General features: G+C 36.5%; 1 protein-coding gene across 1 annotated transcript in view; it reads right to left on the bottom strand.

The window, feature by feature from the left end:
- Positions 1-5803, bottom strand: part of Eip63E (cyclin dependent kinase Eip63E) — a 943842-nt gene extending 938039 nt beyond the window's left edge. Inside the window, exon 1 of the mRNA XM_081746810.1 lies at positions 5573-5803. Within this exon, the coding sequence (XP_081602936.1) occupies positions 5573-5627 (55 nt within the window). The 5' untranslated portion in view covers positions 5628-5803. The remainder of the gene's footprint in view (positions 1-5572) is intronic.
- Between the last annotated feature and the right edge of the window lie 10898 nt (positions 5804-16701).

Raw genomic sequence — 16701 nt, 5'->3', positions numbered from 1 at the left:
CTCACAGCCTCTCCATAGGTAAGTGGTTAGTATCTTACTACTAGTTGGCTCAGTGGTCGATAGTTCACCTCTGGTGTCTCGAGGCCCTGGTTCAATCCCAGTATCTGTCAAGTAGGCTTTGTGGTGGACAAACACTGTATCCGTCGGCTGTCTCGGGGTTCTCCTTTTTCCTCATACTTTCTTCATCCCCTGTTTCATTCATTCTCATCAATGCTGTCCCTTTTAGCCTACACGGCATAATTATTGGATGTAAAACTAAAAGATGTCATTTAATTTTATCTCTTACTATCACTGCGACGGATCTCTATTTGATGACCGGGGAGAGCACACACAAGATTAAAATATACATTCACGTTTCATTCAGTAGCGATGCTGAACAATATACACAAAGTATACATATGTAAGATAAACCACTAATATTCCCAGGCAGGAACGTTCTGCCGATGTTGCAGGGTATGGGGTGGAAGTAAATTGCTTGGCCAATGATTCAAATACGGTAAGAATTCCATATACATAATGAATACATTATTATGCGCCGATTTTGACTTTTCATGTCAATCACAATGATATTCCAGTATGAGTACATTTGAGAATAGTAATAGTAAGTTATACAGTCATAAAAATGTCTTACAAAACAATGGTTCATCATTTCTCAGTATTATGAACACCAAAAATGAAAAGAAATCTTTGAGTTTTACGTCCCACGGTTATGCCTGTTAGGCTAAAGGAGACGGTGATGATGAGTAATGAATGAAATGGTGGAATGAAGAAAGTGGGAGGAAACGGGAGAACCCCGAGAAAACCCACGCACACGGTGTTTGTCCACCACAAAGTTCACTTGGCGGGGGCTGGAATCGAAGCCGGGACCCCAAGCACCAGAGGTGAACGCTCTACCACTGAGCCACCGCGGCCCCAACACCAAAAATTAATTACAAACAACAAGTGAAGTCGTTACTTTTTTTGAAGGGCCCAACTCTTTCCTATTATGGCACGGTACCTGAGCCAATCGTGCAGGGCGGCTCTGTTAACAGCTATAATCAATATTTCATATCGCACTGAAGGTTTGTAAATCACGGAAGCATTATCATATTATCAGGGCGCAAAATTCCAAAGTCAGACGACGTGTCAATCCAAAAATGATGGTCGCCAGTGTCTCTCATGTACAAATTATAAGATACCCCCCCCCCCCAGGTCTTTGATTTGACAGAAAGATTTTACATTCCGTATTTTCTCTCACTCAATGATAATTATTTTCGTGCGAAACAGAAACCGCGCAGCCCTGTGAGCTTAGGCAGAAACCAGTCCTACTGAACACTGGTCGCCAGCTTTAAATTTCTTGTCACCAATGGCGACCGGAAATTTTGCGCCCTGATATCATTTACTAGTATTATTTATTAATCCTATACTTTTAGCTACAGCCAAAGCAGTATTTAAATAGATTAAAGAGGATGAAGGATTTTGGAAGAAAATCGAAGTAACCTCAGATATTATGAGAAGCACCATCCTTATAGAAACCTAATTGTGACTACTGAAACCCGTCAATTTGAACCGAGGACCTCCAGTTTATAAAGAACATTAAACGCTAACCTGCTCCCGAATACATTTCTCCGGATTCACACACTTTTTAATGTGTTCCTCCCCTCTTCTAACAACTATACAGATAATTAGATATGGCAGAATGTTTTGACTTCAAGAGGTCCTGAGGATTGGTTCTACATAAGGCAACAAGAATAGGAGATAACACTGACGTGTTTCACATGTTAAGAAAAGAAATAAGAAAATAAAGAATATAGAGGTGCATATCCTTTACGTCACGGAAGAGCTAATATCTAGAAAATTAACAAATCAGCTAAAACACGGCGAGATAAAGATAAGACGCTAAACAATGATTAACTTGACATATTTATCGTAAGCTCTTATTCAGGGAATTACTAGACATTAACGAAACACAATTGGCACTTAATTCTCTCCCTTCAAGAACATAAATCAACTTAATAAAACGGTCTACACAACCCATTATCTAACTACACAATAACAATGCATTTCCATTTCACCCCGAAGTACATAAACATGCGCACAGTCATGTTCAAAAACATTAAAAAACGCCTAAAAAAATTTAGCTTACCCTAGGACTTTAGTCACGAAAATGTAAGTTAAAAAATGACAATTGGATACTTAGTAAAGGAAAAAGAAGTGACAACTGAAATTCTCGTGCTCTCCCAGTTTATGAAACCATAGATTTGTAAAATTTACACAAGAAATATCTAATGTTATTTCAAAAGAGGAATATAGATAATTAATCAAAATACATGGAAATCATACTTGTGACATCCCTAATAATGCTAAAAAACGTAATCCAACTCTATGCTTTTAACTAAGTAACAGTCCATAAGAAGCCATGATGAACTGAATTCCTGTACGAACGAAGTATATTAAGTCATGATCCGTAACAACAAAGCTGTCCGACAGGTAAGGCAGCCAGTAACATGAGGAGCACAGTATATTTACACTATCCTCGCTTACATGCATACCTACCGTCGCTACTGCGCCTGCTCCCTATGAAAGCACCACCAGTTTCGCTCTGCCATTACTCGAATTTAATATAATTCTTGCTTCTCTTGGTTACCCAGTACAGGTTGGTTGGTGTTTTTGCACTATTGTATTTACGGCATATGTTCGCACGCCGTTATTTAGATCCATAGATTAAGCCCTCCTAAAGTGAATCTACACCCAGTAATGCAACTTCTTGCATAAGAAGCAACACGCAAGGTACTCGGAGCCGACTTTGTGATTAAAGAACTACGCAAGTCATCAACTTATGTATAGTTCCATACACTGGGATGGGAAGCACCGAAATCCAATTAGATTGGCGAAAGGACATGAAGAAAGGGTATGAGAAACTCAGACGGTATGGTAAAACTGAGATATTTATGGACTTGATTGTATCCAGTTTTCAGCTCTTTAATTTTATTTATAATCTTTCCACCGAAGAAAAATATTCTACCATGATCATAGCCGCTGATTTTTACTTTTTTCAACGGGTGCTCACATTTCGGTATTTACGAATTCTTGTATTAAAATTACAGTCTCGTACTATATATATTTATTTAACAGATCCAACAGACCGAACTGGGGGGCTTCCCATAAGTGAAAGATAATCACGGAGCACGGCCATTAAATAAAATTAACTGTGAAATTATTTTTAAACTTGAAAGGAATCATATATAAATATCCATGATTATCTTTTTTTTCTGAACAAAGGTTTTGTTTTTCTATTTCAAATGTGTTTAGCAATATTCGCCAAAGGAAAGAGACAGATAGTATTAAAATAATAGAGCATACTTTGTGATCAGTATGTAAAATATTAAAATAAAGTAATAATAGCATACAAAGCAAAAGGACCTTGATCAATTGATTGTTATTACAGTTTTAATTAAATCATGTAATTAAATTGTAAATCACATTCATTGGTAAGGCTTACATTGTATCGTATGACCTTATTTTCCTCCACAACATGAAACTGTAATTTTAAAATTAATTTCACCGCAAAAACCCAAGAAGTACTGAGCACTCAATAAACATATCCTATGGATGCTTGAGCCCCAGACCACAAACGTAGTAGGCGCCTATGATAATCGACAGAAACTTCGATAATAACCAACAAAACCCCTTTCTGTGAGGTTTGGTCACCGTTAAAACAAACCGAACGATCTACAATTATCCTTGCACTTATCTAAGCCTGTACCACACGCGGAAAAATCCTTGCACTTCTATTGCAAAGTTAATTTCTCCCGCCATTGAAGTGTTCAAAGTAAACAGATGACTTACAGAGAGTTTTAGGGAGTGAAAAATTCACAGAAAGGACCGGAAATGGGCAAAACAAACCTACCTAACCCACGTCTACTTATTTGGAATCTCTTTTAAATGATAAAATTAGACACTCTATGGAGTTAATGTGTGGCATCCTTTTGTTAAATAAAAGCCATTTATAATCAAATGACATGTGTATCATATACAAAATAAGGTCAATTCAGCGTATATAATAAAAGAGAACTGAGATCTCTACTTCCTTCCCCATTCCCCCTAAAACAAAAATTTGTTCTGCACTTATTCAGCCAGCCCAGTCTCGAATTCGATGATTCATAAAAATAATACAGGCAGATTCTAAGATCGAAATTAAACATTATATATTTAGACTAACAGGAAATAACCAAAACCGGTTCAAAATAAATGTGGACCTTCTCACTTAATTCCACCTACTAACACGAGAAAAAATATTTCAGATTGTTTATTATTCATCGTTTGTAGATAGTTAGGGTGCCAAGAAGCTACAAAGAGCTTCTACTTCTTGACACCAGCAACACTGCTAAAAGAAACATGGCGAATCGCGTAACAATGGAAACTCTACAAAAAGTACACGCTCACAATAATAATTGTCACAGGGCACGATATGAACACATAATATATGAGAATAAAGAAAAATGAAAAATCTTTAAAAAATGAAATATGTCGGAACGTAATATGGAATGTCGATATCTTGTATAATGCAACTGTTAGCATGAAATAAAAATATGTTAGTATATTAATTTAATTACAAATAGCTAATTTAATTAACCTGTGAGGTAGTTTAAAGTGCAAAACTGATTTAGTACCCGTAAAACTTCGAGAAAAAGAACCCAAAAGGTCAGAGACCTACAAGGAATCTATACAAAGCTCTTGCATATCATAAAAAACCGGAATGGATAACGAACATAAAAAGTGATGTAATACTGTCAATATTGACTTTTCACATTTCCTACTTTGAAGATATGAAAGAAGTTAAAGTAGCGATAAGTTGAACGACAAACGTGAGGAAAATGCAATGAATAAACTAACGGGCCGATATATATATTATTTTTAATGCAATCGTCACAAACATATGAATCGTTTCACACATAGCTTTAAATTGTTTGTAGTCCTCTACTGCCGTATATTATAATGCAAATTTCAAATGTTGCTACTTGGTACAAATAGGCCTATGTAAACAAATTCAATTGCCGAATGCTATTCAAATTTCAGATCAATTAAAAACTTTAACTATCGTAAGCTAGACTTACAAACTTTACATCTCCCTAAAAAGTATTACTATAACGAAACGAACTCGATTTCCTCTGTGTTTTAAATTCTTGTATGATTTTAAAAAGTTAAACACAATATCAACCGGGTATGTAAATCACTAAACATGCCCCAACGCGACTTCACCTTAGTATAAAATTATAGAGCCACCATTAAATACGTCCTTTTTTTTCCTGTGTTATTTCCAATCAAAATAATCTCATAACAATATATTTAAAAACAGCTTCACTATCAGTCGGAAGTGGTCAAATAACGTTTCCTCTTTATCTTCCTTTTGCTAACGCAAAGATAATAAAGGAATGTTTACGTATCTTTATAGACTGTCATGTCTTCATACTGACTTGACATGTCGCTACAAAAATTCTGTGCCCTGTGGACTCCACACCTGTGTATGTTTAGTGCACCGAATCCACCTTTGATAACATGAAAACAGAGCAAGCCTTATGTATTCACTCACCATCTTTAGCCTTGGAAGACGAGTTACTCGAGTTCTTCTCCACTTGATAGTACATGCTTCACATGAACACTGTCTACAACACAATAAGTATCACTTTAATATTATTAAGAATGTCATAACTAATAAAATTTACACGATCAACACCTTACACCACACGAGAAATATAACTGGCTCGAAGCCAACCGCACGGCCCTCACATCTGCCTTCATTGCCAAACTGAAAAAAAAAGTCAATAGTTCATGTTTTGTACGCTAGAGCGCAGCAGCTTAAAGAGAATACTCAACTTTCTGAGCATCGTACATGTCTGGTTCACGTCGTCTGCTACCACATTATAAATAAAATGCGCTGATGTGTCCTCTGAAACTAATGAAAGGATTATCATCGTCCCCATTGTTACACAGACGTGTTATTGCGAAATTAATTGAGTTTTCCTGCTTTTGGTAATTATTTATGATGGAGAAAATGTTACCCAGACTTCTGTATAGTACTTCAGATTTTAAACATACATATGAGCTAAAGATAAGGTAGATGTTCGTGCTAATATCACGATTCGCGAACACCGCACAATTTGTATTATGGACATCCTGGATTCGATTTCCGATTGCTCTTTTTCGAGTAATTTCCTATTATCTTCCATCAACTACTTTCGGTAAGTTCTTAGATGGCTTCTTTAATTAAGATCAGGTATTATTTCTTTCCATTATACAGAACGAAACGAAATAAAATATTTTTTTTACATCTCACGCTTATGTTCTATAGCAGTGGTTCTCAACCTAATTCCTATCACGACCCCCATTTTATCACATCCTCTTGTCAGCGACCTATCTTGTAATTTTTAATTTGTAACAAGCTTGTATGGGATTTTTAATATATCTATTGCGGAGATCTCACGATATCCATCTATTTCTATAATAGTAAAATCGATTTCTTGTATATAATGGATACAGTAACTTCCCTAAAAGCGAATGTATTAAAACCAAATTTGGCCAGTTCATTCGTATTACAAATATCAAAACGATCCGTCATGCTATTTCAAAATGAAGGCCGTTTGAAATTTTTAAAGCTTCATAGCTCCCTTAATTTTGGGTCATATTATAAAAAAATAAAGTGATTTCTAATTTTGGTTAAGAAACTTGAACAGTTGTTCAAAAAGTTACTGAGTATTTTTAATGACTTGATAATGTGCGTCACGAAGATTGAACCGGACATTGCAGCACTAGTGAAATTGCATCACGCTCAGGTACCGCATTAGCTTTCCACTTATCTTCGCGACCTCCTTAGGAGTCTCGACCCCCGGTTGAGAAACGCTGCTCTATAGAATAAAGGATTAATTAAATTTAATAATTATGAAAGGAATAATAGAATTAAAATGTGGGGTAAAACAGATAATTGCGAGACAGTACAGAGACACGATCTTGGTTCGATGCCCTGCTGGAATCGAACCAAGAACCCTTCGCACCAGAGGTGAGCACTCTACCACTGAGGCACTATATCCCTCTTAAAATGAAATAAAAATATAGAAAAATATGTTGATTACGTCAAGTTCTAAAAGAAAGTCACAACCGGGTATCTCATAAAGTTGCCTCCTCGGATTTTTTGAGTTTAGTGTCCCTTTCGGCAGCGAGGCTATGTGCGACGTGGACCTACAGCTTAATTGGGATCCGAACCACATGAGCTCCTGCCGGGAATTGAACCTGGGTCTTCGAGGCCTAAGGCACGTACACTAATCGCATAGTCACGAGGGAGTTCAGATTGCCATCTCGGAACGCAGCTATCGAACGTTCGAAAATCGCCGGTTTCTCATACCCAAATTTGTATGTGAAATAATCTACTAATAGCAAAATAAACAGATATTCATGAATGTATATTGCAATGAAAATGTAAACAATACAGGAAACGGAAAACTCGTAGTGTCAACTTGCTAGCTGTTAGTTAAACAGAGGTTATGGGATTCGGATTCGGATTCAGATTTCTGGGCTCTCGGCATCTGTGATCATAGTAACTCTTGACGTATGAGGGGTGGTGTGCCTCAGCGATCACACCATCCGACGAAAAGGAAGGAAGGAAGCGGCCTGGGACCTATATGCTAGGAATCATTCTGGCATTTGCCTGGTGTAAATGAGGGAAACCTCACTCAAGATGGCTGGGCTGAAGAAGCTTTTATAATTTTTCAAGCGAGTGTCCCCATCGGGATGCAAAACTGGGACAGCTCGCACCAAAGACGAGGGCGTTAACGACTACGCTACGCAGGGCTACAACAGAGAGGTTATGAACCCCGGTACAAGGAATAACAATACTCGTGGTGATTTTACTGCCACCAACTCGAAAAATGTTAGCGATGGGTTAATCCATATGAAGTGGTCCAAAGATGGGGAAAATGGTTACTCGACCATCTCCAAAAATTATAAAACGAGTGTAACGAACCTTGTGTATGAGAAGGCCAATAACACTATTCATGTTGTCGTATGTACGCGTTCCTGAATGGCGGCTATTTTTGTTGTCGGTGGAGTGCCATTTTTTGCATTTGCAAGCGTTTAAAAAAACTACAGTTTCTCAGGAAGAGGAACTCCAAACAAAAACGAACGTTAGAGAAGAGACTGAGGTACACGGAGAATATGTTCTCTTGCTTCTAAATAAATATGCAGGGTTAACCAATACATGAAATCACTAGAAAAAGTACAGAAAATTACTCTTTTAAGGGTGCTGAAATTTGGAATGGCATAAAGTGGAGGTTCACAAATTTTGTGCTGAATATTGACTGCTGTGCTGAATATTACATGTAAAGAGTCTGTAGAAATGTCCACAGCTATGATACTACTGGCACCATAGATTTATGGTGGTCCGAAAGTTGAAGTTTGTAATTTTGATGCCATGTTTGGGGCGTAATATCTCAGGAGGGCAAAGTGCTAAAAGTTGCTGCTTAGGCCACAAAATAATTCTGTATGTGAATAAATTATTGAAAAAAAAAATCATTACTGATATTACATGGAGAAAAAAGTGAAGACCGTAAAAATGCGAAGAAAGCACGCGCGTGACGAAGGTCCCCTAAAAAAAAAATTAAATGTTTTGATATATTTCATGCTGGATCTCAAAAGCTACGCATTGTTAAGCAATTAGGCCCGTTTTTGTTTGTGTTCACTTGTGCAAAAGCTTGCAAGTGGCGTTTGTTCCATCTTTCTAGCTCCACGATCATTTCCACGTCTATATGGTAAGGGGGTTCCTCCTCCTTCCACCTACGACACCCGTCGTCGAACTGGACAGCAGTATTAAGACACTTAATGTATCAGCAAAGTATCATTGAAATCCAATCCCAGTTACGGAAGTTAATGTGGTCACAAGGTTGCATTACACCTATCTAAACCATCCTGCTGAAAATGGCGTATTTGTGGAAAATATTTAAAATGATTGTTGTTTCCCTTCTCTTCCATAGCATTACAGCAATAGCTTTTAGTAGCTGTAATTACAAGTTCTCGCAATTACACGATTTAAGCAGTGTTGCAAACTCCAGCAATGTTTATCGTATCTCCGGAACGACTTGAGATATCGAAGTGCTGTAAACGGCAAAATAATTTATACATCCATTACAAACCATACAAGTAACTAGATATTATACTTATCTCAGCATTTTTTCGAAATAAATGCTTTCAAAAAAATTTTTTTCAAGCCCTAATAATTTCGTTCCTATTCATTCGAAACAAGTCATACCACGACCATGGTATCCAACACTAAAGTACTTTCGATGTGCATTATCCTGTGCATCTCCGTTGTTCTGTATTTACGTTAAAGGTTTCCGAACTTCGGATATTTGTGATACTATAACATCCTCAGTTTGCAACACTGAATAATAAAAGTGGTATTATAAGGTTACGTTTGACACGTTGATTTAAAATATGAAATAATCTGACTTAGTGTCATTTGCAAAACTATAACTTTAAAATGGGTTTGGCACCACTGTTTGTTGAGTATTCCTGCTTAATACATACAAAGATGTCCCCCTTCTTATGGTTGCTTCGTGCAAAATTTCGATTTTCTCTCTCTTTTGGTTTGTCAGTTATAGCGGATGGTCAAGATAAATTGTCCACTCTGTAGACGTGGCATGATAATGGAGCTTGAAAGATGGAACGAACGCCATTCCCAAATTGAACACAAACAAAAGCGGGCCTAATTGCTGAAACATGCGTAGTTTTTTAGATTTAGCATGAAACATCAAAAGATTTGAATTTTTCCAGGCTACGACCATCGTCACGCGCGTGTTTTCTTCTCGTTTTTACCATGTCCTCACTTTTTTCTCCATGTAATATCAGTCATGATTTTTTTGCAATAGTTTATTCACATACAGAATTACTTTGTGACCTAAGCAGCAATTTTTACCACTTTGCCGTCCTGTGATATTACGCCCCAAATATGGCATCAAAATCACAAATTTCAAGTTTCGCACCCCCATAAATCTATGATGCCAGTAGTATCATAACTGTGCATATTTATGAGACTCTTTACATGTAATAGTATTCAGCATACAACGTATGAACCCTCCACATTATGGCATTCCAAATTTCAACCCCTTTAAAAGTGTAGTTTTTGTACTTTTTCTAGTGATTTCTTGTATTGGTTTGCAACTTTGCATATTTATTTAGAAGCAAAAAGTATATGTTCTTCGTGTATCCCAGTCTCTCCTCTAAACATTTGTTTTTGTTTGGAGTTCGTCTGATATGTGCGTCCTGATCAACTTTAGTTTTCGTAAACGCTTGCAAATGCAAAAAATGGCACTCCACCGACAACAAAAATAGCCGCCATTCAGGAACACTTGTATATACGAGAACGTGAATAGTGTTATTGACCTTCTCATACACAAGGTTCATTACATTCAAAGTTTTATAATTTTTGGAGGTGGTCAAGCAACCACCTCTGGACCACTTCGTATTTGATCCATACCAAATCGATATCTTGATAGTCACTGGTACACATCGTGGGACAAATGTCACTCTCAAGTGTTTTAGCTTATTTGATATACCGCCATATAATGCTCCCCTCTTAAACATGATTCGGGACCATGAAAATTATCTTAAAATTCGGGATATCCCACCTAATTTGGAGCACTTTATCATAATGTATTGACGTTCCTTCGGTAAATTAAAAGAAAAGAAACATTTGAGTTTGGTGTTGTTCACATAATAATAATAATAATAATAATAATAATAATAATAATAATAATAATAATAATAATAATAATAATAATAATAATAATCATCATCATCATCATCATCATCGTAGGTTCCGCAATATGCAACTTAACTCACATTACAAAACGTCAAAGTACCTTAACGATCTTATAATCCAACTCTCTTGAGGCCAAGGTTGGAAACGACTTATGCTGTGAATGTTAATATAGTATGATGGTCTCTGCACTCAACAACTGCACGGGTTCAAACTCCGCCTATAATTTGGACCCCATGTTAATAGTAGACTCTTCCTAAATAACCACGACATTGCATAAAGACGCAAAAAAACAAACTCAAATTCAATATACTATAGTTCCCAGCTAAATTCTTTGCCTTGACATCTATATTAAAGAAGGTCCTTACAGGCTGACTGAAAAAATTATATCTTTCACAATTATGTCATTTAGGCTAAGGGAGGAAGACAATGATTAAAACAAGTTAATAATGCTGGAAGAATTGGTGAAATGAGAAAGTGAAAGGAAACAGGAGTACACAGAGAAAACCCACAAGCACAATGTTGTCCATCACAAACTTGCTTAGGTGGGAATCGTACCAGAGACCAACACAACAGATGTAAGCGCTCTACCATCTTTTTCTAAGTCAACTGATTCACCGAACAAGCCTCATTAACTTGCTTATACTTATTACTAGGTTTTTACTTAATTTTAACTAGTTTCTTACTCGTTTAATTTATTTTTCCAGTAATTACGAAAAACGACAGGGACACGGACACAGAAACATCGAAGACAGTTAAAATTCCAAAGGGTCTCCCGCCGGGACTCGAACTCGGGATCCCGTACACTAAAGGCGCACGTGCTATCACGGGGAGGGTACCACTGAGCCACCGTACCGGACTGATTGATCAACGTCTAGATCAAACCGCTTAAGCTAGAAACTTGAAGTTTGGACAGAGCATAGGACTTGTAATGTGAAATCCCACTAAGAAAGGACTTCTGGAAATTCCTCGGGGAAGAGGAGAAAGAGAGGTAGGAATCATTATCTTAAAATGTCCATATCTCGGAATCTCTAAAAGTTAGAGATTTAATATTTGGTATATGAACTTCTCATTTAAAACAATTAGACATGGTTTCATCGTTTTTTAATTTTTTTTAAATATTTCACCTTGAAAGGAAGAAAAGATGTGAGAAGGAAAATGGTCGAAATTACAATTATTATAGTAAGACGTCCATTTCTCGGAATCTCTTAAGGTTAACGGCATGAAATGCGGTATTTGGAAGAACCAACTAAATCTTTAGCCTATGAAACCCGGAGGATCAATGCCACGTTCACAAAATCTCTCTCCACTGACTTCTGTTCTTACAAGGAAACCCATTCAAGTGTGACACGAAATTGTAGACGAATTTATGCGCAATCAAAATGTTTTTGTAAATAATGAACTATATTAGAGGGAAAATCCCTCGATCTCAACCGTTCCGGAGATATAGAGGAGTAAGGGAAAAGCTGGTGCTCTGATATTTTGTGGATTTTCGGCTGTGTTGCGAGTGAATATGTTTGAAAATTGCATTTAAACATTAAGGAAAATGCACCAGAGCGAATAAAAGTGGTGTTGAATGTTGAGGTGAGTGGCGTAGCTTTTGCCGGGGCCGGTAAAAGAAGGGACTATGACGAATAATAAATGCCATTGACATGAAGAACAAATTTGTATGATATAACTTGCTAATATATATCATGTCTTCAGTTCGTAGAAAATGAGAAAAGTGATATGAAGAGGTATTAATTATATTGCCAAAGGATCAGAGACGTTCTTACGTGAACAAATTACAAGATTAAATTCTGTGCAAAAGCGCTTTAAAAAAAACAAATCAAATAATATGAAACATAAACACATATTGTTGCAAACGTAAGTATGACAGTGTGTAGTTGTGTGGCATATATTAAAACGCAAAGTATGAATCAATAAACAAAAATACTACCTCCTGCTTAAAACGTGGAAACCTGTATGCCTGATATGGTGTATATCACATAAAATTGTTTTAACAAAAGAGACACTGACCAAATGAATAGTCTTAATAAAATTGTTGCATATAAACAACACTGACATCACAAAGTAAAGTAGTTCCTCATACTGTCGTACGTAAAAACATACCTTGTGAAACGATACAAAGTTGTAAACGCTAGGCCAATGGAAAGTCCGGATGGCCACCACTTTTTTACATTTTTCACCCTATTTGACCTGACAATGCTCTTATTCGATTCAGAATACCAAAAAACCTATACATCTATTTCAGGCAACAATGGAAGTCCGTCAATTTCACCTTCCTTCTCCAAAACCTTCTTCCCTAGAATTTTTATGGGCTCTTCGGTTTTGTAACCCTCATGTTTAAGACGACGTATTACTAAAGTTTCGTGGATGAAGAAATTCTTCATTTTTAACCCTTTCGGGATCTTGGCTTTTTGGGCTATTTTTTAGACTTTCAGTCAAGCAGCTACTGCATCGTCACTATTTATCCTAGGATCATGGTTCATACCTCATTCTCTTCAGAATAGAGCTGGCTTTCAAATGGTACCACTTGCATGCTCATACCATATACCAGAAGCGGGAAAATATGTCAAAGTGAAAATTTCGGAGGGAAAAGTTTTTTCCTCGAACTTTGGCTCCCCTGGACCCTCCCTGTGTGAACATAGCCATCTAAAAAATCTGATAAATAGTACTTGGTATACTGAATGTGTGTGCCAAATTTCAAGTTTCTATCTTGAATACTAACGGCGGGAGAAATTTTATCAAAAATTCCCACAATGCCCAAAATTACCACAAAACACTATGATCTCAGGGAAAAAAATTTCTGAGACATCCCTAATTACCCTAGGGACATGTGTCGCCCATATTCTCTTCTGAATAGAACTGCCTTTCAGGCGGTACCATTCACATATCTCCATCATGTATCTAAGGGGGGAAATTCCAGAAAAAAGGGATTTTTTGGTCTGAATTTCCCTTTTTTCAACTTTTAGCCCCTCTGGACCCCCCTGTTTTAACACAGAAATCTGAAAAAATCTGTTAAATGCTACTCGGTGGACTGAATGTTTGTGCACAATTTCAATCTTCTAGATGCAAAAATAAGCCCGCCAAAAAAATTCAGAAAATTCCCCATGTTACCCTATACAGAAGTATATTTGAAAAAAATTTACTGAGACGTCCCTAATTACCATAGAATAATAATTCGACCGTCATTCTCTTCAGAATGGAACTGCCTTTCAGACGGTATGACTCATGTGCCTCCATCATGTATGTGAGGCGGGAAAATCATGAAACATGGGATTTTTTTGTCTAAAAATCCCTTTTTTTAATTTTTTTCCCCTTCTGGACCCCCCTGTTTTAATGCAGAGATCTAAAAAAAAAAATCTGAGAAATACTACAAGGTGAGCTGAATGTATTTGTGCACAATTTCAATCTTCTAGGTGCAAAAGTAAGCCCGCCGGTTTATTGTATTTCCATTTCTTTTCGAGTATTTGTCGAATAATAAATATCTGGTCGATAGTTAATTGATTTCGCTTAAATTTGCACTGATAATCTCTAGTAGCTTCATCTGCATATGGTTTCAACCTTGCTAATAGAATGTTTCAAAAGAACTTGAAAGTATGATAATAGAAGAGATAATTGTCTTAATAATTGTTAGAATCAGTTTTGTTGCCTTTTTGTGAATTAGAAGTTGGAACAATGATTGATTCTTTCCACTCTTGTAGCAATTCATCCTTGTTCCAGACAAGGAGAATAAATTTGTATATCTTGTTCCACAAATTTTCCCTCTCAGTTAAAATTAACTCAGCCGGAGATTTGTGTTTCTTTTAGTTTGTATTTCTGTAGAGCTTAGCTCAGAGAAAATACAGTCTCGTTAGTCTTAATACAATCTTACTAACATATATAAAATTTAGTTCGGCTCACTCGTGGCTATATGGTTAGCGTACGGGTGTTTGAAGCAGGAGCCTCGGGTTCGATTCCTGGAGGTAACCCATGAGGTTCGGGTTCACATAAAGATATCGATCCATGTCTTATGTAGATTCAGTTCTGGAAGGGATGCTAAATTAATCAATCATCTAATAATAAATCAACCAACCAATTCCAAAATAGTCAATCAACTAATATGTGTAATTTATATTAATTCATGTCACTCCCGTAGTTTGTATTCTCCTTTCAGATATTCCAGGATAGCACACCTATTACAGCTATTCTGCTTTTTCATTAGAAATAATCTGGAAGCTCTAGGAGTGAACTCCTTCCTTTGTTGAAAATTTAATACTTCTAACTTGACATGTAAAAAGTAAAAGGACCCCCTCCAAGCGGGATAGGCCTAATGTACCCATGGTTCGTATGAAATGAAGGCACTTTTAGACACTTCTTTAACTAGGGGTATGTTGTCATCCCCACGCATCTGTTGTATCCAGATTATCCTAGGTACCAATTTTACAAAGACAGGGTGATCTCCATTAGAACTCCATTGGATAGTAGAATGGAGAAAAATTGGATGGTAGAAATTGAATGCTAGCGCCTCGGATCGAACTCAGGCCGCCATACTGAATACATTACCAGAGCTCTTCACTCAGCACGAGGCTGCTTACTTGTTAGATGGAAAACAACACCCAACAGACGACAATGACTCCAGTTAATTTAACATCCAATACTGCATGGCATCTAATGTCCAATATTAATAGCTTGAAGCTTTTAATATTAAATATTTCTATTGTTTTTAAATAGGTAATTTTAACAATAACTTTTATGAGTACGTGGGGAATGGCTAGAACTTCGTAAGAAGGAACCGAATAATTTATACCGTTTACCAAACATTGTTGTCTAGGAGACTCAGGTGAGCAGATCATGTAGACAGAATGGAAGAAACTAGAAACGTATTCAAACTTCTAACTAGAAACTCAATTCGAAAACGACCAGTAGGAAGACTTAGACGTAGATGGGAGAACAATATTAAGATGAATCTCGCAGAAATAGGAATACAAAATGGAAAATAGATCCAGGAGGCTGAACAGAAGTCATTGTAGTGCTTTTGTAGATGTGTCATCGAATCTCCGGGATCCATAGGGCATAGAGTTAGTTAGTTAGTTAGTTAGTTAGTTAGTTAGTTAGTTAGTTAGATAGATAGATAGATAGATAGATAGATAGATAGATAGATAGATAGATAGATAGATAGATAGATAGATAGATAGATAGATAGATAGATAGATAGATAATTTCTCAGAAGTTGTTTCATAAACCTAATTTATTATTTTCATGCTAATTTATTGTTTTTTTTCTTTCTTTCTATACTGATTTATAGTGTAGTATAAAAGAGCAGCTCGGTGGAAGAACAATGGTATGTCACATTTTCTAACTTTCGAGTAAACCAGAAAAGAAAGTTCACCACTCTCATACAATGAAATGTAATGACACATACAAAACAAATTTTCCCTGTCATCTGCAGGTACATTTCGGAAATTAAACTACCTACGTATTGTTCTGTGATTCGATCACAACCCATTTCACCTAATAAAGTTAACTCAATTTCAGGAAGTGGTGCTTACCATTGTCTTCGCGAGCCGCTCATATTAATAAAGTCATTACTCTTGGTATTAAAATAATGGTATAAATCTACGCCTAATGAGTTGTTTTTTTTAAATAGTATATGTGACAAACTTAAAATGACATAAATATATGTCCTATCCAAATATTCATGTTTCAGAATCCTGCGGTACTTCCGCGACAATTTTTATAGAGGTAGTTAAAATGAATACTTTAAATTATACGCCCGTAGCTAAACTCCTTGTACAAAAATTGTTGCGTCAGTACCTTAGGATTCTGAAACATGTATTTTTGGATAGCGCATATATTAATTTCTAAGTGAAGTCTTGACCCGACTACGGTAGGTCTCATAGTTTTAGAGCTATGGACCTTTAAATTTCATT

The sequence above is a fragment of the Thermobia domestica genome, chromosome 18 (assembly GCF_964235325.1).
Source record: "Thermobia domestica chromosome 18, izTheDome1.hap1.1, whole genome shotgun sequence".
Classification (NCBI taxonomy): domain Eukaryota; kingdom Metazoa; phylum Arthropoda; class Insecta; order Zygentoma; family Lepismatidae; genus Thermobia; species Thermobia domestica.
The sequence above is the reverse complement of the archived record's forward strand: the minus strand, read 5'-3'. Positions and strand labels throughout refer to the sequence as shown.